At 35.7% G+C, this 22,027-nt stretch overlaps 1 protein-coding gene across 8 annotated transcripts in view; it reads right to left on the bottom strand.

The window, feature by feature from the left end:
• The window catches only part of SPATA22 (spermatogenesis associated 22), a 68,967-nt gene that overhangs the window by 492 nt on the left and 46,448 nt on the right, over window positions 1-22,027 (bottom strand). For 7 of the 8 annotated variants that reach the window (XM_017950261.3, XM_017950260.3, XM_003912092.5 and 4 more), the window contains exons 3-8: window positions 20,990-21,118; window positions 19,054-19,114; window positions 18,830-18,925; window positions 8,249-8,591; window positions 5,908-6,037; window positions 2,656-2,753 (exon numbers count right to left, since the gene is read on the bottom strand). In XM_017950261.3, coding sequence (XP_017805750.2) covers window positions 2,656-2,753; window positions 5,908-6,037; window positions 8,249-8,591; window positions 18,830-18,925; window positions 19,054-19,114; window positions 20,990-21,118 — 857 coding nt within the window. The remainder of the gene's footprint in view (window positions 1-2,655; window positions 2,754-5,907; window positions 6,038-8,248; window positions 8,592-18,829; window positions 18,926-19,053; window positions 19,115-20,989; window positions 21,119-22,027) is intronic. The other variant, XM_009189369.3, reaches the window with a different exon arrangement.

A 22,027-nucleotide genomic window follows, 5' to 3' on the forward strand; every position in this document is an offset into this window, starting at 1 on the left:
TTCACATGGTGCCCTGTAACAGATGAAAGACCCTCAATTGGTAGGGCTTTTACAAGCTAGCAAGTTGTTGCTCATTCAAAGACTGAATGACACATGAAATTACTCACTCTTTTATCAGATTCCCAGGGTTCTACTTTCAGTAGGGAGCAGACTGGGTGATTCAAAACAGCTCATCAGATGACAATTAGGATAGCTGGATGAAATGTTTTGTTAAAAATCTCCTCGTAAGCATCAGAGAGATATCAAGACAGTGAGGAATTACAGAGAACCCCCAGCCCTCATCTAGGATAGTGTGGGAGTCTCAGATGAAACCTGATTTAGGGGGTACTTTCTCCCTGAGATGTCTGCAAATTACAGAAAGGCAGTTCAGAGTCTAAGAAACTGAGCAGAGCTTTCACAGACTTGTATAGTTGGGAAACAAATGGAATCTTAGGCCCCCAAGGAAAAGAGATTCTAGTAACCACTCCCATTCCGACCTGAAGCTTAAGTTGGGACCCAAAAGTTCGATGCCTTTAGAGACAAGTAAATCAGAAAAAGATCAGCAATCTCCAAATCCTCTCAATTATGAATAAAATTAAAGCATTCTGAAATTGCTTTCACTAAATAGTCACAAAAAGCACTAATTATAAGGGGAAAGACTAATGACTGATAAAAGGATCATACGAAAATGAAAAACTTCTGTTTATCAAAAGCCATCATTAAGTGGGAAAAAGCAAATCATGGATATGAGAAAATATTTGCAATGCACATAATGGACAGAAAACTGATTCCCGGAATAGTTTTTTTTAATTCCTAGAATCAGTAAGAAAAAGACAAATAACTCGAGAAGAAAACAGCAAGATGCCTGAACAGATTTTACAAAAAAAGATATCTAAATAGCATATGAAAAGGTATTCCACCTCATTACTCACCAGGGAATTGTAAAGAAATGACATAACACTAAATTGACTCACTAGAATGGTTATAATAAAAAAGATGGACAATACTAAGTGTTGGTAAGAATGCAGAGCAACCACAACTCTCCCACACTGCCTGTGAGTACTTAAATTGACATAATCCTTTGAAAAACGCTTTGGCAATAACTAATGTATTTGAATATACACATGCTCTATGACCCAGAAATTTTACTTCTGGGTATACATCAAACAGAAATACATGCAAATGCATAAGAGACATAGATAAGAATGTTCATAGAACATTATGCATAACAGCCAAAACTCCAGAAACCCAAATGCCCACCAACAGTGAAATAGAAAACTGTGGTATATTCATGCAACACAATGTTATACAAAGCAATGTAAATGAGTGAGCTACAGCTACACACAACAATATAGATGAATCTTACAAACATTTTGCCAAATAAAAGAAATCACATATTTAAAAAGACATACTGTGTGATACTGTTTTTATAAAGTTCAAAAACAGGCAGAATTAATTGATGACATTAAAAGTCAGGTTAGTGGTTACTTGCAAGTAGAAAACAAAAGGCAGTGAATGGGAAGAAGCACAAAGGTATTTGGGGGGTGATGGCAGTGTTCTATTTATTAACCTGGGTGGCACTCACTTTGTGATACTTCATCAAACTGTATGGTTATGATTTTACACTTTTCTGTACATGACAATAACAAAGTTTTTTTAAAAAAACATCAGACAAGATAAAAATAATACACATTCAAGATATTATAGGAATTGACAATTTTCTTGATCACCTACTATGTGTCATGCACTGTATATTCATGTTTCATCATTTAATCTCCTTAACAACCTTTCGAAGTAGGAATTTGTCTCCCCATTTTATAGATTTTTTAAAAAATCTGAAGTTCAAGTAATTTAAGCAGCTTACTTAAGTCATAAAACTAGAAAATGTTGGAGTAAATGCTGGAATCCAAGTCTGATTTCAGAATTGAGGACAGTGTCAGAATTAAGGTCAAACTTTACAAAGTTTATGTAGCTCTTCTACAGCCTCAATGTGTGTAGGTCTATAGCCTCCTTTGCAATCTCCAGACTTCTTTGTCACGAAGCCTCTTCCTTATATCCCAGCTCACTATGCTTTCCCCCAATTTCACAACCACTACCCTTACCCCATCAGTTCCTAACTCTTCACTTTGGTAATTATAACTACTTTCAGTTCCCTGAACAAGTGAAGCTCTCTCTTAGCTCCAAGTCTATGCATATGCTGCTCCCTCACCTTAGACTATATCCTTCTTTCCGTCGCCAACACATTTTGGCTTAGTTGATTCTTATTAATCCTTAAAGATCTAGGGTAAGTTCCACCTTCTTTGAAAATCTTTCCCTGATCTGCCCCTTCCTTCTTACCTACTTCTCTAGCACCCTGCACATACCCAGCTCCACCATGCCATTCACCATACCACAGTGTAACATTTCTGTACCATTCTACTTGGGATTACAAACTCTTTGAGAGAAAGAGCCATTCACCATTTATATTCCACTTTATATCCCTCACACCCAGCACAGTACCTGGCACATAGTAGGCTCTTCATATTATACAAATAAACAACTTTCATATCAGAACTAAAATCAAACGAAGTGTTAAAAGTACTAAACTGTTAACAGAATTTAGTTCAACTGAATTATAGCCTGCATGTTTATATTCTGTTGACATAGCTTTGCGAAGAATACTTTAAAAATACTCACGATTTCATAAAAGACACAAGGCAGAGTATTTTTCCCATCCCTCATAAGAAAAGTCTTCGAATAATATGGGCCAGGTGTAACAGCTGAATCAAGAACAGCTAAGCAATATTGAAATGGGAGAAAAAATAAATGTTGGTAAACTGCAAATAAAATTTAACAAAGGGAAGCTGATGTTTAAATAAGTATCCATATCAACCTCTCATAGTTCTATTTATACAGTAATAAAGAAGACATTTTAAGAAGAGAAGATATTTCTCAAGCAGTTTTACAGGTAGGAAAACAAAACTTCTGACTCTCTCCAACTTAGGAACAGATTATATGCCAAGCTCATACAATTGATAAATGACCATCTGAAACTTTTTCCTTAGAATGTATAGTATAGAGTGGTTAAATCCCCAGAACAGTCTACAACATTATAATAATAAAATGCACATGTGTAACAAATAAGCATCATAATTTAAAGAAAAAAGAAACATTGAATTAGAATCAGGAGTCATGCATTCAAGTCCCAGGTACCTCAACTTACTAATATTTTGTGACTTTGAGCAAACCGGGTTTTTATTTTTATTATATACGTTTGAGGTATACAGCATATTTTCATATACATACAACATACTTTTACAAACATATAGTGAAATCATTTCTACAGCAAGCAAGTTAACGTATCCATCACCTTCCATAGTTATCCTTTTTGTGTGTGATAAAGCACCTACAAGCTACTCTTAGCAAACTTTTAATATACAATACAATAATATTAACCACAGACCTCCTCTGTGCATTAAGCCTCTAGACTTATTCGTCCTCCATAATTGCAAGTTTGTACCCTACGACCTACATCTCCCTATTCCCTCCTTGAATAAATTGTTTAACCACTTTCAAATCTGTTTCTTCCCCTATAAAATGCAAATTGTAATTCATGTTTATCTCAAGAAATTATTATCAAGTGACAGCATTATTCATTTATTTAATAACCATCTACTGAGTACTGGTAGTGGGCATTTGTTATTTTGAGGCTGGCCTCCATTTCTGCTAAAAAGACCCAGATTATCCTTTAGGAAAATTCCATTTTTAGCCATATTATTTGGATAGGATTTGTCCCATCCCCAGATCCAGGAGTGAACTGTGACTGACTTAATCCAATCAGCATATTTTATTGCTCAACTATGTAGTTCAGGATTTCTGCGATGGGCATGTCACCCAGTCAGCCATGGTTATATGCAAAGACTCATTTGTTAGTTTTTAGGAAAGAGCAATGAGAAGAAAAATCTAAGAATATGGCAGTGTGGTATAAGAATGTAGAGTCTACAGAAATTTAACAATCAACTTGCTACCATAAGGGGAGAGTCAGAAGCTTCTGGAGAGACTACAGTGTGGAGCCTTAAGATGAAGCCAACACTATGACAGGCCAGAAGGACGCAGAGAAATCACTGTGTCATCTCTTGAGCAGCTAGATCAAGCTTTGCCTAAAGTCAGAAACCCAGCCACTTTTCAGTTGTGTGAATAATTCTCTATTCGTATTTAAAAATCCATTAAAGTTGTCTCTTTTTTTTTTGCATGGGGGTGGTTGCAACTGAAAGGGACTTCCTATATACTGTGCAGTATGCTAGACACTAAAGTGCAGTAAAATGAAGCATCTACCTTTGACAAGTTTAGAGTCTAGCCTAGGAGCTCAGGATTATTATAGCACTATGAAAGCTCACCATCACATATAAAAGCATGGATCCCCTTCATTTCTTGACAAGAATGTCTATTGGTGTTTATACCGAGTATTGTGATATTCTTAAAAGGATATTCTGGAGTGAACCTGAACAATTCACCAAAGAGAACCTGGGGAAATGAATGGAATCAGCACGTCCTTTTAATAGGCACAGGTTGTTTTTAATATTTACATTCTGTAAATGAGGTGACAGCCAAAAGCATCCTTCACACAGGAAAAAGCAATTTAGTGGGAAGTTCAACAGGGTTTAAGATCTTTGAAATAAGATGTTCTACCTCGGACGGTATTCTAGCTCTGACAGAAAACTGACATGAAATAGAATACCATCTGCTATCGCAGTTACAAGGCTACTGGTAAGATCTGAACAAAAGAAGAGCTAAGTCAAGCTTCCACATAGAGCAGTAACAGCCATGCCAGCCAGCTAAGAGATATGCTTCGAGCAACATGAGTAGGACTTCATGAAGAATCCCTGAAGTACATGGCAGTTCCAGAGGCCAGAGGCATGGAAACCTCCAAAAAGCCAAAAATGAAAACTGAACAAAACCAGCCCAGCCAACACCTTGATTTTAGCACTGTGATACCAAGTATAGAACGCAGTCAAGCCCACATGGACTTCTGAGCTACAAAACTTGAGTTAAGAAGTGGGTGTGGTTTTTAGCTGCTAAGTTTCCATTACTTTGTTACACAGCAATTGAAAATGAATACAGTGTGCTTTACTCAAAAAGTCTGAGTCTCTACTGAATCCAGTGTCACTTTATATAATAAAGCTTCTTCCTTAATGGTAACAAGAGAGAAATTGGAATCATTTTTAGGTGAAAGTTAAACATGTGAAATGAGTGCACTGATGGAAATCTACATCTATATATACACACATTTATATTTACATTTATTTCTATATATATGTGTGTGTGTATATATATGTAACAGGACAAAAGGAAAAGGAGGAGGCTGTATCAGTTTCCTATTGCTGCTTACAAATTACTACAAATTTAGTGGTCGGCTTAAAACAACATAAAAAGATTATCTTAATAGTTATGGAGGTTAGAAGTCTATAATGAGTCATCAAAGCTGTGTTCCTCTTGGAGGCTCTAGAGTAGAATCTACTTCCTTAACTTTTCCAGCTTCTCGAAGACGCCTGCATTCTTGGCCTCATGGCCCCTCCCTCCATCTTCAAAGTCAGCAAGGTAGCATCTTTCAATGCTTTCCTTGTATAAGGGACCCTTATGATTACATTGAACCCACCCAAATAATACAAGATAATCCTCCCATTTCAAGATCACTAACTTAATTACATCTGCAAAGTCTCTTTTGCCATATAAGGTAGCATTCACAAGTTTTGGTAATTAGAATGTAGACATTTTTAGGGAGCATTATTCTATCTACCACTGGGACTATTATTAGAACTTCAGTTCTTTGAATACACTTTAGGGAGTAGTAAAAATCAGACTTTTATTTGGAAGAAAAAGGACTAATCAGACATTAAAACCTGTTGTCCAAAGAGTATTACTCAAGTATTTCTGAAGCATTTTACCTACCTAATACTTCAAAAAGAAGTACAGTTTTCTGTGCATGTTCACGCCAATACTTCATGCTTTCAATAACTGCAGAAATAATTCTTAAAGAATTAGCTTTTTCCTTAAACTGTAACTGAAACAATGAGGTTTCCTTTTGAAAAAATAAGATACATAGCATTAGAAAAATATTTTTCTTCATCATACTCATTTACCTTCTATGTAAAAATTCTAAGTCCTTACAATGGACAAGTGTGTAAAAAGAACTACTGAAAATTTTAGTATAGTTACTTCCCTTAAATAAGGCCATCATTACTATATTACCGATGGAGAGAAACCAGGGTGCACTTAAAGACAATTAATCAAGAGGAGAATTATTTATATAGGTATTCATTCACTCATTCATTCATTGAATATTTTAAAGCATCATATGCCAGATCCTGTGACAAATATAGGTAAGGCCATTCCTTTCCCTAATGCATTCACACTCTAGGGGCCTCTAGGGAAGAAGCCAGACATATTCATTCATTTATTTGTTTCAAAAGTGTTTACTGGACACCTACTACATGCCAAACATAGCTATTAAGGAAACATTCATGGACAAAACAGTCAAGATATCTGCTCTTGAAGATTTTATAGTCTAGTGGAGGATTTATAAAATAAATAAACATATAACAGAATGTCAGGAAATGTACTTTTTTTTAAGGAAAAAACACACAAGGTAAACAGAAAGAAAGAGAGATGGGGGTTATTATTTTAAGTGAGTTGTTAAATGAGGACAGTGGGAACAGCAAGTATAAAAGCCCCGAGATGGAAATGTTCTTAGCATTTTTGAAGATCAACTAAGAATACAGTGTGTCAAAATACTAATTTTCAAGGGCAGGGGGACACTTTCCTTTGTGAGGGTGAGGGTTGTGAAGAGCATATGATGGGATTTTTTTTCAAAACACAAGTAGTTTCTTCCCTCTTCCCCTCCTAACCAAGATTCTAACATGCCTCCTGTTGATGATTATGGCCACAGTAAACCACTGTTACTAAGGTGATTATGTCGTATAATTTTGAGTACAAGGAAACATAAGATTGAGGACCACTGTGAAACATGCTTTATTAATCTTATTTCCAACAAAAAATAAAACATGCAAAAACAAATTTTACCCCGATGGCTTACTGAAAAGATTGCTTTTTCAGACATATGGGCAGAACAAAAACTAACGACTGTAAGAAGTTGTTACCATTCCTAGGTTGAAAGGACAAGAGGAGAAAATAAAAGTATCAAGCCCAGGAAAGCTATACTCATGAAGGGGCTACATCATGCAGTGACACAGCCACTGCTGGTGATGTAACATTTAAGACAGGAGAAAGTGAGAAAACCCAACTTTTCCTCCCACCCTGTGATTGGTAGTACCAGTGACTCCTGCTGGCTGACCTCTAGCAAAAGCCAGGAAGTAAACAATCTCAGGATGATGCACTACGTAGGACAATTCAGCCTTCCAAAACACAAAGAAGGGCAGGTGAAGAATCAAGTGGGCCAAGGGGCCAGGCAGCAGAGATGAGGAATAACCAGCACACATAATATATAAATAATATTTACAAAGAACAATTAGAGCACTGAGCGTAGAGAGGAAGTACAGTTGAGACACAGGTATAGGGAAGAATATAAACCAAAGCACAGAGTGTATGCTATGTTTAGAGAACTGTGACAAGTCTGAAGTGGCTAAAGCATTGGACAATTAGTAGACTATGAAATATGAGGCTACAAAGGTAAAATAGGGTAAGATCATAAAGCAAAGGTCATAATAAGTTGATCACAAAGAAAACTATGGCCTGCAGTGCAAATCTAACCTGCCATCTGTTTGTGTAAACGTTTGTTGGAGGACAGCCGTGCCCATTCATTTATGTATTGTTTATGGCTGCTTCCAAGTTACAGTGGCAGAGCTGAGTAGTACTGTTGAGTAGCTGTAACAGAGACAGTATGACCCATAAAGCCAAAAATAATACCTGGCCCTTTATAGAAAATGTTTGCTGACCTCTGTTGAAAAGTACTTAGAATGACATATGAAGAGCCTAGGTAACTTCACAAACAATGGATAAACTGTCATTATCCTTAAAATGAGTGTAAAGTGAAAGTCAGAATTGAGTAGAAAACTCTAAAGTTTTAAAGGAAAAGGAGCAGCCATTCACACCCCTAAGAAAATATTTCGGAAACTAACATTCATCCACTTCAATGGAACTTAATATTTATGCCAATCAAGTAATGTATGTCATGGAATTTATTTCAGGTGCTCTTATCTCTGTAGTTTTCTAAATATTTACCTCCTATTTTTTAAAACGTAAATAAGTCATTAATTGATATTTAAACATTTACCTTCAGAGTGTTGTCTTCTGGAATATCATCCAACATTTGTTTCTTATATTGATTTTGTTGAAAATTGGGCTTAAATGTCTGTAATGCACTGTTTTTGTCTAGCCCTCTCATTGTGGAGCCAGATATTTTTGATGAATGTGTTTGTCTGAATAGCTCGGTTTCTTTGTTGCGAGGTAAGTTAGGAGGTTCGAGTATTCCGAATTGTTTTTGTTGTTGAGCTCCCGAACTCATTGGACAAGAATTCTTTCCATCATTTGCCACTAAGTTTGTTCGTTTACATTGAGGCTTAAAATCATTTTTATTCCAAGTTTTCAAGCTGGTATTTTTGTTGTTATCTCTGTAGCTGTAATAGTGCAAAAAAAGAAAAAAAAAAGAAAAAAAAAGCATTTGTTTCTATATGGTTTCTTAATTACAAAAAAAATTAATGAAAAATTCATTTATATGGCAATTTATGATTTAGAAAGCACTTTATTACTAACTACTTAGAAATTCCAAATACATCACAACAACCCTACAATGTATTATTACCCTCTTTCCAGATGAGAAGACTGATCCTTAATGAGGAATTAACTTGTCCAAAGTCATACAGGAAATTACTCACAAGTCTAGAACCGAGGAAATACAAGATCTCCCACCTCGGAGTCTAGTACTACAAAGTATATTTTTAAATGATAGCATCCTTCATATGATAGTAGTCGTATCCAAGTGGTAAGATTTTGAAGGCATTTGTATGCTTCTTTATATATTCAATTTTAAAATTTTCTACAAAGTAAAATTTTAAGAAGTTAAACTGTGGCTTAGCAATGATTTTAAATCACAAGGAGAATACATATAAGCAGGAATAGATAGCTATTAATATTTGATTCGAAATTTTGTGGTTTTAATGCGTACCTTAAAAGCCCTATAATGAATCTGGTACAGCATTTGCCAGCAACACTAAGTGTGTTATATCAGTTGACCAGAACATTATGCTAGATGCTAATGAGGCCAAAATCAAAAGCATAACTTCTGAGCAGCCTAGTTAGGAGTTCCACAGGAAACGAACTAGCCCAAGTCACAAATCACAAATTCTTTATTTATTTTTCTTTTTTCTCGGAAACAGGGTCTCGCTCTGTCACCCAGGCTGGAGTGTAATGGCGAGAACACAGCTCACTCTAGCATCAATCTCCCAAGCGCAAGCGATCCTCCCACCTCAGCCTCCTGAGTAGCTGGAACTACAGGTGAGTGCCACTATGCCCAGCTAATTTTTGTTATTTTTTGTAGAGACAGGGTTTCACCATGTTGCCCAAGCTGGCCACAAACTCGTGGGCTCAAGTGATCCACCTCCTTGGCCTCCCAAAGTGCTGGGACTAGAGGCGTAAGCCACCACTCCCAGCCCACAAATTCTTAATTCTCAGGAATTTTCCTGGAAATACCACAAGTATCACAAGAGGGCAACCAATACAACCCATCCCTTTTTTAGGTAAATAATCCAAAAAGAGGTTTAGGTGCACTACTGACCAGGAACAAATCCAAGTTTTATGAGGCCTGAAGTTTGTATAATTTGGGAAACACTATTAATCGGGTACAAAGTTAGTATAAAATAATGAGAAAAGCAAGCACAATTACAACTTAAATTATAAACACCACAAACATCACGATACCCAGAAAAAAAATATTAGAATTATTAACTGCCTGATACTCCTTTATAGAAATTTTTTCCTACACTGAACACTTCTTCATACGACAATAATTCTGTAATTTTTTTGGACTCAGGCCAGTCTCAAACCCATGGGCACAAGTGATTCTCCTGCCTCAACCTCCGGAGTAGTTGGCACTACAGGTACCATCACACGCAACAATTTTGTAATTTTATTTTCAATAAAGAGAACAGAAACACAATTTTGTCTTTGCTCTCTCCCATGGTTATAGAAATTACTTGTATTATTCATAGTCTAGAAAAATTTATTTCAGCTTTACAACTGTCTATTGCTAACAGCACATTTGTAGTAATGCCAAAGATCACTGATCACAGATCATCATAACAGATATAATAACAATGAAAAGGTTTGAAATATTGCAAGAAATACCAAAATGTGACATAGAAACATGAGGCGAGCACATGCTGTAGGAAAAATGGCACCAACAGACTTGCTCAGTGCAGGGTCACCACAGACCTTCTGCTTGTGAAGAATGCAGTGTGTGTGACGTGCAGTAAAGCACAGTGCAATATAGGAGGTGTACCTATATGAAGAGTGGCCGAGTGGATTAAAGATCCAACTATATGCTGTCTACAATGAACTCAGTTTAGATTCAAAGACACATAAAAGCTGAGAATAAAGGGATGGAAAAAGATATTCCATGCAAATGGCAACGAAAAGAAAACAGGGCTGGCTAAGTTTATGTCAGACAAAATACACTTCAAGTTAAAAGTTGTCTCTAAAAACAAAGAAGGTCATTATATAATGATAAATGAGTGAATTCAATAGCAAGATATAAAAATTGTGAATATAAATACATCCAATATCAGAGCACCTAAATATATAAAGCAAATATTGACAAATCTAAAAGGAAAAATTGACAGCAACATAATAAAAAGAAAGCTCAATACTCCACTTTTAATAATAGATAAATCATCCAGACAGAAAAATCAATAAACAGTGAACTTGAACAACACTATGGCTCAAATGGACCCAAAAGACATATATAGAATTTGCCAACCAACAGCAGAAGACTACACATTCTTCTCAAGCACAGATGGAACTTTCTCAAGGATAACTCACATGTTAGCTCACAAAATCAGACTTAACACATTTAAGAAGATCAAAATCATACTGAGTATCTTTTCTGACCATAATGGTATAAAACTAGAAATCAATAAGTGCTAGAAAATGGAAAAACTAGCCGGGCTTGGTGGCTTACGCCTGTAATCCCAGCACTTTGGGAGGCCAAGGCAGACAGATCACAAGGCCAAGAGATCGAGACCATCCTGGCTAACACAGTGAAATCCCATCTCTACTAAAAATACAAAAATTAGCTGGGTGTGGAGGCAAGCACCTGTAGTCCCAGCTACTTGGGAGGCTGAGGCAGGAAAATCACTTGAACCCAGAAGGCGGAGATTGCAGTGAGCCAAGATCACGCCACTGAACTCCAGCCTCGGCGACAGAGCGAGACTCCATCTCAATTTAAAAAGAAAAGAAAATGGAAAAATTCACAAGTACAACAACACACTCTTGAACAACCATTGATCAAAGAGGGACTTTAAAAAGGAAATTTTAAAATTATCTTGAGACAGAAACAAAGCATGACATACCAAAACTTATGGGAAAGCAAAAGCAGTACTAAGGGCAGTTTATAGCAATAAATGTGTAAGTGGAAATAAAAAGATCTCAAATAAGCATCCTAACTTCACACTTAAAGGACTTCGAAAAAGAATAACAAACTAAGCCTAAAATAAGCATATAAAGGAAACAATAAGACTAGAGTAGAAATAAATAAAATAGAGAATAAAAAAAAAAAAAGCAAAACTGGGACCGGGCGAGGTGGCTCACACCTGTAATCCCAGCACTTTGGGAGGCTGAGGCAGGCGGATCACAAGGCCAAGAGATCGAGACCATCCTGGCCAACATGGTGAAACCCCATCTCTACTAAAAATATAAAAATTAGCTGGGCATGGTGGCGCAGGCCTGTAGTCCCAGCTACTCAGGAGGCTGAGACAGGAGAATTGCCTGAACCCGGTAGGCGGAGGTTGCAGTGAGCCGAGATCGTGCCACTGCACTCCAGCCTGGCAACAGAATGAGACTCCATCTCAAAAAGAAAAAAAGAAAGAAAGAAAAAGAAAAACTAAGAGCTTATTTTTTTGAACAGATAAAGTCGACCGCCCCTTACATAGACTAAAAAAAGAAAAGATTTAAATAAATGAACGAGGAGACACAAAATGGATTTCTCAGAAATAAAAAAGATAATAAGGGACTATTATGAACATTATATGACAATAAATTGGGTAACACAGAAGAAATGGATAAATACCTAGAAATAAGCAACTTGCCAAGATTGAATCAAGAAGAGGTAGAAAGCCAAAACAGACCAATAATAAGGAGATTAAAGAAGTAATCAAAAACCTCTCAGCAAAGAAAAACCCAGGACCGGATGACTTCACAGTGAATTCTATTAAACATTCAAAGAGAAATTAATACCAATCTTCTTAAATTCTTTCATAAAACAAGAGAGAATACTTCCAAATTCATTTTATGAGACTAGCATCGCTCATATCAAAATCAAACAAAGACACTGCTAGAAAACTGCAGGCCAGTATCACTAAAGAACATAGATGCAAAAATCCTCAATAAAATACTAGCAAGGCAAATTCAACAGCACATCAAAAAATCACCTATCAAGAACTCTGCTCACTACATGGGTGAGGTGATAGGATCCATACTTCAAACCTTAGCATCACACAATATTCCCATGTAACAAATCCTATGTACCCCTTATATTTAAAGTGAAAGTTGAAATCTTTTTTTAAAAAATTATACACCATGACCAACTGGGATTTATTTTTGGGATGCAAGGTTGCTTTAACATACGCAAATCAATCAATGTTATATACCACAGTAGCAGAATTAAAGATAAAAATAGATGCAGAAAAAGCATCTGACAAAGTTCAACATCCATTCAGTTTACTCTAAAAAAAATAGGTATAGAAGGAACATACTCCAACACAATAAAGGTCATCTGCAAAATTCCCACAGCTAACATCACAATGGGGGAAACTGAAAGGTTTTTTTAAAGATCCAGTACAAGGCAAGGATGCCCACTCTTACCACTTCTATTCAAACATAGTTACAGGCTGGGCATTCTAAATCTGAAAATCCAAAACTCGAAATGCTCCAAAATTTGAAACTTTTTAAGCAACAACAAGATGCTCAATGGAAATGATCATTAAAGCATTTCAGAGTTTGAATTTTCAGATTTAGGATACTCAACTGGTAGGTATTCTGCAAATATTCCAAACCCCAAAAAAATCTGAAACATTTCTGATCCCAAATATTTCAGATAAGGAATACTCAACTAGTCTTGGAAGTCCTAGCCAATCAATTAGCCAAGAAAAGGAAATAAAAGGAGTGCAAATTGGAAAGGATGAAGTAAATGTCTCTGTTTGCAGATGACACGATCCTGTATGTAGAAAACCCTAAAAACTCCATTAAAAAACTGTTAGAACTAAAAAATGAATTCAGTAAAGTTTCAGGATACGAAATCAACATACAAAAATCAGGAGCATTTCTTTACACCAACAATAGATATCCCAAAAGGAAACCAAGAGAATGATCCCATTTACAATAACACCAAAAAGAATAAAATACTTAGGAACATATAACCAAGGTGGAAAAACGTCTGTACACTAAAAAGTATAAAACACTGATTAAAAAAAAAACAAAAAACACTGAAGACAAAATAAATGAAAAATCCTGTGTCATGGAATTGAAGAATTAATACTGTTAAATGTCTAAACTACCCAAAGTGATCTACAGACTCAATACAATCCCTATCAAAATTTCAACGATATTTTCCACAGAAATAGAAAAAACAATCCTAAAATTCATATGGACCCACAAAAGACTCTGAATAGCCAAAACAATCTTGAGAAAGAACAAAGCTGCATCCATCACACTTTCTGATTTCAAGTTATACCGAAAAGCTATAGTAATCAAAACAGTGTGGTACTGGTATTAAAACAGGCACACAGACCAACAGAACAGAGTAGAGAGTCCAGAAATAAACCCATACATTTACATTTAATTGATTTTCAACAAAAGTGAGACGAACACACAATGGGATAAAAGTCTCTGCCATAAACAGTATTGGAAAAACTGGATATCCAGATGCAGAAGAATGGAACTGAACCCTTACCTTACACCGTATACAAAAATCAACTCAACCATGGATTAAAGACTTAAACCAAGTAGGAACCGAAACCATAAAACTCTTAGAAAAAAATGTAGGGAACAAACTCCTTGACATTGGTCTTGCAAATGACTTCTTTTAATATGACACCAAAAGCACAGTCAACAAAAGCAAAAATAAATATTTGAGAACTATATCAAACTAAAAAGCTTCTGCACAGTAAAGGAAATAATCAACAGAGTGAAAAAGCAACCTATAGCACAGGAGGAAATGTTGGCAAACTATATAACTGATAAGTAGTTAACATCCAAAATATTTAAGGAATTCACAGAACTCAGTAACAAAAAAACAACACAATTTAAAGATGGGCAAAGAACCTAAATAGACATTTTTCTAAAGAAGACACACAGATGGCCAATAGGTATATAAAAAGGTGCTCAATATCACTAATCATCAGGAAAATGCAAATCAAAACTACAATGATATATTATCAATTCACACTTGTTAGGACAGCTGTCATCAAAAATTCAAAAGATAACAAGTGTTGGCGAGGGTGCAGATAAAAGGCAATCCTTGTACACTCTTGGTGGAAATGAAACTTGGTAGAGCCATTATGAAAAACAGTATGGAAGTTCCTCAAAAAAATTAAAAACAGAACTACTATATAATCTAACAATCCCACTTCTGGAGATACATCCAAAGGAAATGAAATTAGTATCTCAAAGAGATATCTCCATTTCCAGATTCATTGCAGTATTATTCATAATAGCCAAGAGGGCCAGGCACGGTGGCTCACACCTGTAATCCTAGCACTTTGGGAGGCCGAAGCAGGTGGATCACATGAGGTCAGGAGTTCAAGACCAGCCTGGCCAACATGGTGAAACCCCATCTCTACTAAAATACAAAATTAGCCAGGCATAGTGGCACATGCATATAATCCCAGCTACTCGAGAGGCTGAGGCAGAAGAATCACTTGATCCCAGGAGGCGGAGGTTTCAGTGAGCCAAGACCACACCATTGCACTCACATTGTCTTGTTGCCATTGCCTGGGCAACAAGAGCAAAACTTCGCCCAAAAAAAAAAAAATTCCAAGATATGTAAACAATGTAAGTGACAGATAAATGGACTAAAAAATGTATCATAAAGAGATAACGGAATACTATTCAGACATTAAAAAGAAGTAAATCCTGCCATTTGTGACAACATGGATGAACCTAGAGGATGTTATGCTAAGTGAAATAAGTCAGACACAGAAAGAAAAATACTATATGTGCTTACTTATATGTGGGATCTTTACAAATCAAACTCATAGAAGCACAGAGTAGAATAGTGGTTACCGGGGTGAAGAGGCGGGAGAAATAAGGTGATATCAGTCAAAGGGTACAAAGTTTCAGTTACGTAGAATGAGTAAATTCTAGAGATCTAATGTAGAGCACGAGGACTATAGTTAATAATACTGTGTTATACAGATGAAAATCGTTTAGAAGGTAGATCTTAAGTGTTCTCATACAAGAAAAAGATGGTAATTATGTGAAGAGATGGATATATTAATTAGCCTGACTGAAATCAGGTCACTATGTATATGCACATTAAAATATCAGGTTGTACACCCTAAATATATATATAAATTTAAAAAAAAAAAAAAAAAACACTTTTTTTGAAACAGGTTCTCACTTTGTCACCCAGGCTGGAGGGCAGTGGCAGGATCCCAGCTCACTGCAAACTCTGCCTCCCAGGTTCCAGCGATTCTCCTGCCTCAGCCTCCCAAGTAGCTGGGATTACAGGCATGTGCCACCACACCTGGCTAATTTTTGCATCTTTTTGGTAGAGACGGGGTTTCACCCGTTGGCCAGGCTGGTCTCAAACTCCCGACCTCAAGTGATCCGTCCGCCTCTGACTCCCAAATTGCTGGGATTACAGGTGTGAGCCACCGCATCCAGCCCTAATTAAAATTTAAGATAACAATAGAAATACAATATTCAACTGCAGTCAGAACTGTAGCAAGGATGAGATTGTCAAGAGAGTGTTCCAGACGCAAACAGAGTCCAAAAGAAAATATTCCTCATACCTTTGGCCATCCTGAGCAAGTTGAAGGAGACCTAAAAGTTTAAAAATTTAGTTACATGGATATTGGGGGCCTGCCACCTCCTTTTATGAATTACTGACTTAAGTTATATACTATTTTAGATCATTAAACTTTTACAATAGATCTGTGTAACAAGAATGGTTGAAAGACATGATGTGTAATAGGAAAACAATTCTGGGTGTATCAGAGCAATAGGCATTCTAAGTATTCCACACACAAGCATGTTAGATAAATTCATATATTTGTAAAATCCTTAATCAAGGGTTTTCGTGGTAGTGATAGACAAGACAGCACAAAGTTACATAAATACATCAGAACTGTATGTTTTATGTACAATATATATTGAGTACTGAAGGAACCTCAGATATCATCTAGTTCAACTTCTTTCCCATGGATAAAGACATAAGACTCAAAAAAGGTGAAATGGTTTGGTTTTTTCTGTTCAAAAATAAATTAATGGTTAACTCTGGATCAGTGCAACTATGAATAATTTTCTTTTTCCTTTTTTCTAGAATTATTCTATTATTTTCATAATGAGAATAGTAAGTTATTTTAGAAAAAAAAATCCTTATCTTCTGTTAAAATTTATGCATTTACCTGAACTCGTTTGCCAGGTTGTGTTCAGTTCTCAGTTTCTAAAGCCTTCATCTCACCGAGTATAATAGTGTATGCCTGTAATCCCAGCACTTTGGGAGGCTGAGGTGAGGGAATAGCTTGAGCCCAGGAGTTCACGACCAGCCTAGGCAACATAGCAAGACCTCGTTTCTACTAAAAATTTAAAAATTAGCCAGGCATGGTGGTGCAAACCTATAGTCAGTCCCAGCTACTCAGGAGGCTGAGGTGGGAAGATTGTTTAAGCCCAGGAGTTCAAGGTTGCAATGAGCTATGATCATGCCATTGCACTCCAGCCTGGGCAACATGGCAAGGTCCAGTCTCAAAAAAAAAGATTAAAAATGTTAAAAGTCCTCATATCACCTCAATCTCTCAACTGAGATGTCTTAACTACTAAGTAAGTACAAGCTCAATGTCTCCTCAGAGTCTAAAGCCAATTGTAAGAGCTTTAGCAAAGAAACTTATCCTTACTAATCTTACTAATTGTCCATATCCTAATTCTGGTGAATGAAATATATATTGATAATGTGTCTAATAACACAGTATCTATAAGAATAGGAGTGTACTTTGCTCTTGAAAACTCCATGTCCCAAGAAAGTCTAGACTAGGCTGCCAGAAACAACATAGGATGGCCAGTTAAACCTGAATTTCAAATAAGTAACAAATTTTTGGTATAAGTATGTCCCAAATATTGGCTGTGACACATACTAAAAAATTCCTGATTACCTGAAATTCAGATTTAACTGGGCATCCTTTATTTTTATTTGCTAAATCTGGCAACTCTACCTGGACTCTAAACCTGAGGATTAGACCTTTAACCGGTTCAAAAAACCTTCAGCAGATTACCAACTGCCTGCATGGATTTTTAAATGTTCTCTACTCCTGGATTTCCTGTTGTATCCCAACAGTCTGACAGATCATGTATTAATTCAAATCGTAATATCCAATACTGGCTGCCTGTCCAGATTACAATCTGTTACCTAATTCTCTGTCTAGTGCTTGTCAGAATGGATTTTCTTCTAGCACCTGCAGTTGGAACAATGTCTCTAAGAACCATCCCAAACCATGAACAGGCCTAGTTTTAAGGCCTTGTTATGAAGAAACTAATGGACTGGTCCTGGGGAAACTAGCATGAATAATAAAATCAAAACTAATTTTTAAATAAAGACATTATTTCAATGTATTTATTAACAACTATATAAAAAGCTTCCCCTTTTAAAAAAATACGGTATCTTTATATAATAAAAATGAGAATAGTATTAACTTCATAAGGTTGTTGTAAGGATTATTGAAATAACATATCAAAGCCCTTAACAGTGACTGATTTGGTGTTGTTTTCCCAGCACTTTATTTCCAAAATTATTTCCTTCAATATTGCCATTTATCCAAGGCTACTAAAATACAACCAAGAAAAATCCATGTTCTTTTTCTATCAATTTTTTCATACTATTTAAACATTAAACTTTGGTCCTTATGGCAAGAACCCTCAGCATCTTTCTATCTTCGTCATTTCTTGAGCCCCTACTATTGCAGATGCATACGCATCTCAGCCTCCATTTTTCCTTCTCCTTCCATTCTGTTTACCTTGAAGCTGACTGTCTTACAGGATAAGACTGAGCACTCTAATTGGTTCTCAATTCCTAAATATAACCAATACTAAGATATGATTCCTGTCTATCTATTGTCAATGAAATCATTAATAACCCATAAGCAAAATCATAAATTCATAGCAATGAATATTATCAGAAATTTCATTATCACATTGAGAATCTTTTGAAGCATAATCACTGTGAAATTTTCATATTTTTTAAGTTTTACATGCATGTTCTAAGTTCTTTCATAAAACATAACTAATACTGCCATAGTTATTATTTATAGAAATTTCCTAAATGTAATTCTGTCTGAGAAACAAAGAAGAAGTGAAGGAGGAGGGAAGGATGAAGACGACGACAGGAAAATGAGAAGGAATAGAAGAAGAAGAAAATTTTAAGTAGACTCACCTCCAACCACCCTGGCTTCTTTCAGTATTTGATTGAATAGAGTTAAAGATAGAATCTTGACTTCTCAGAGGACGAGAAACTGAATGTGGTATTTGCCTTTCAAGGGAATATGTCTTGTTAAATATTAATAGTTTGCTTTCAAATTGAGGAATTAAGATATACATAGAAGAATAACATCAGTCAGTAACAGACACACATCCAATGGTTTGTTTTTCTCCACATACCCAGTGTCCACTGTTTTCATTACAGGAGCCAACTCTGCATTCATAGCTTCCCAGGCCCAATCTCAAAAGATATAAGTAACATAGATAAAAGTAAGATAGGTAGTATTTTTCAAAATGATAACTTCACACTTATTTAATTTTGGGGGTTTAAAAACTTGAAGAAGAAAACAACTTGAATATATGGACTTCTTTGACAATACTTTGTTGGAAAACCTGTCACAGCCTGCTTTATTAATTTTTATAGATGTCTGTCTTATTCATTGTATTTTAAGCAAAGATAATTTAATCTGTATCTTTTCTACAATCAGTTCTAGTATAGTATCTTTAACTTTGTAACATGAATTTCATCTAATCCAATGTTTATTGAACTTTTTAAATCCCACCCACAGAAAGAAATACATTGTAACTCAGAACATGTATATGCATGGCATACGTGTGAGATACAGACAAACAGAGAGATAGAGAAAGGAGGAAAAAGAATATAAAACTTCACCATCAAATCTTATCCTTAATATGTGTGATACACTCTGACACAGTCATGTGTCACTTAATGACAGGGATACATTCTAAGAAATGCGTTGTGAGGTGATTTTGTTGTGCAAACATCATAGAGTGTACTTACACAAAGCTGGAGAGTACAGCTTGCTACACACCTAGGCTACATGTTACAGCCTATTGCTCCTAGGCTACAAACTTGTGCAACATGTTACTGTACTCAATGCCATAGGCAATTGTAACATAATAGTATTTATGTATCTAAACATATCTAAACATAGAAAAGGTACAGTAAAAATATAAAAGATAAAAACCAATACACCTAAGAGGGCACTTACCATAAATGGAGCTTGCAGGACTGAAAGTTGCTCTGGGTGAGTTAGTGATTAAGTGGTGAGTGAATATGAAGGACATTACTGTACACTACTGTAGACTAAACAAACCATACATTTAGGCTACTATATATATATTATATTGTAGCCTACCGTAGCCAATTTTATAAATTATATTTATAAAAAAAAACTGTGCTATGACATTATGACAGCTACTACGTTATGTCACTAGGAAATAGAAATGTTTCAGCTCCATTATATTTGTAGTGGCACCACCATCACACAGGTGGTGTGACTGACCAAAACATTGTTATGCAGTGCATGGCTGTTATTTTCTATTCTACTCTACTCTATTGTCTTCTTTCTTTTTTCAAAGATCGATTATATCCCAGACCGACTAATGAATCAAGACAAAAGTTTTTAAAAAAACACTGATGAGGCCCTATCTCTTACACAACATAGGAAAATTACTATTTCTGACAAATGGTAACCCTGGTCAGAGCCTTGAAGTACTTCAGGAGGACACACATTTGCTTATGGAATAGCTCAGGTTTTCAAGGTCAACATTCATGCTACTTATAAAAATATTATAAATTATGAAATATTTTTTAAATGGTGGAGTATGACCAGATAAATGCCCAGTTGTGCATATCCATGTGAATTTATCATTTTTATACACAAAAATTGGAAACATATGAACTTCATACCTAAAATTCTTCAAATATATCTTTTATATATTTTGTTTTCTTTAAACAAAATAATTACAGATTTAGAAGTATATTAAAGTCTACGGGAGCACACTGGATTAAATTAACAATACAAGTATTGCCATGTAAGAGATATTTTTAAATTCTAGCTATATAAGATCCTATTAATGATTTTTAAAATGTGCCCCCAAAATGTAAATGTATATAACCAGCATGTACCACATATATTTCAGAATGTCTGCCTGCCCATTCCTCTTGCAAAGGAAAGTAAAAAGTCAACAACAACCATTAAGACCTCCCAGCACCCACCAAACCTCAGCTAACTGGTTCAGAGATAAATTACAATTTTCTATAATCCTAGTTTATATTTCCTGAAAAATTTTACCTTATTAATTTTCTTACCTGTAGGTAGAGGAGGAAAATCGTAATTGTCAGAAGGAGTACTGATACCTGGATCATCTTTAAGTGGATTAGAAGTTAATGGCTGTCTGTTCCTCTTTTTCTGATTGAACAATGGAACAGGCAAACAGCCTAAATTGAATGTACCAATAAATTAGTACATAATAGACAAATAAGCAGATCTAGTTGTAAAATAATTACTAGTATATAATAATACACACTTTAAATGTATCTACTTCTATATGCTAATATACTTATAGATTTCTATAACCTTGGATTGACTTTTCCATTCTTTTTAAGATCCTGAATAGCCTAATTTGTTTCTTCAAAAACTTTTTCTTATTCTACCCTAACAGTTTTAATTCTTCTCATATGGAAGTAATTCCCATCTCCTCCCTCATCCCCCAATCTTTCCAAATCCACTTTTTTTTTTCCTTATCCCCCTCCTGTGCTTGCCTGTTCCGTATCAACTGCAGGGGACCTTTAGAGTACAACAGAGGTGAGGAAGAACCAAACTCTGAACCATGCTTTGGACAATAGTAGCACGCCCTTTTGGGCCTTGGTTCTCAAAGTTTCATTGGATTAAGATTTATCTGGAATTCTGCTTAATGTGCACGTTCCTAGACTCCACTCTCATAGACTTTATTTCAATAGATCTAGCCTGGAACTCAAAACTCTGCAATTTTAACAAGCACCCCAGGTGTCTGTAATTATATATTTTGTCAATCATTTTGAGAATGCCTTAGAGAGTAATAATATCCAGTCCAAATGAGAATAAATACTACTACTAATTCCTCCAGATGGTGGATCTAGGATCTCAATTCAGGCCAAAAGTCACAAAATATAAACTTTAAAACTTAGGGAACTCGAAGGGAAAAGAAATTCAAATAGCTTGTGCATTGCTATAGAGCAAGTCAGTGGAAGAATCCCGATAGGACCCAAGATTCCTAAATATCAGTTCAGATCTCTTGCCACTGTACCATTCTCTAACTGGTCATCATTAATTGTTCTACAGGCAAACACACACTCTGTGAAAACTCT

Source organism: Papio anubis, chromosome 17 (genome assembly GCF_008728515.1).
Source record: "Papio anubis isolate 15944 chromosome 17, Panubis1.0, whole genome shotgun sequence".
Classification (NCBI taxonomy): Eukaryota; Metazoa; Chordata; class Mammalia; order Primates; family Cercopithecidae; genus Papio; species Papio anubis.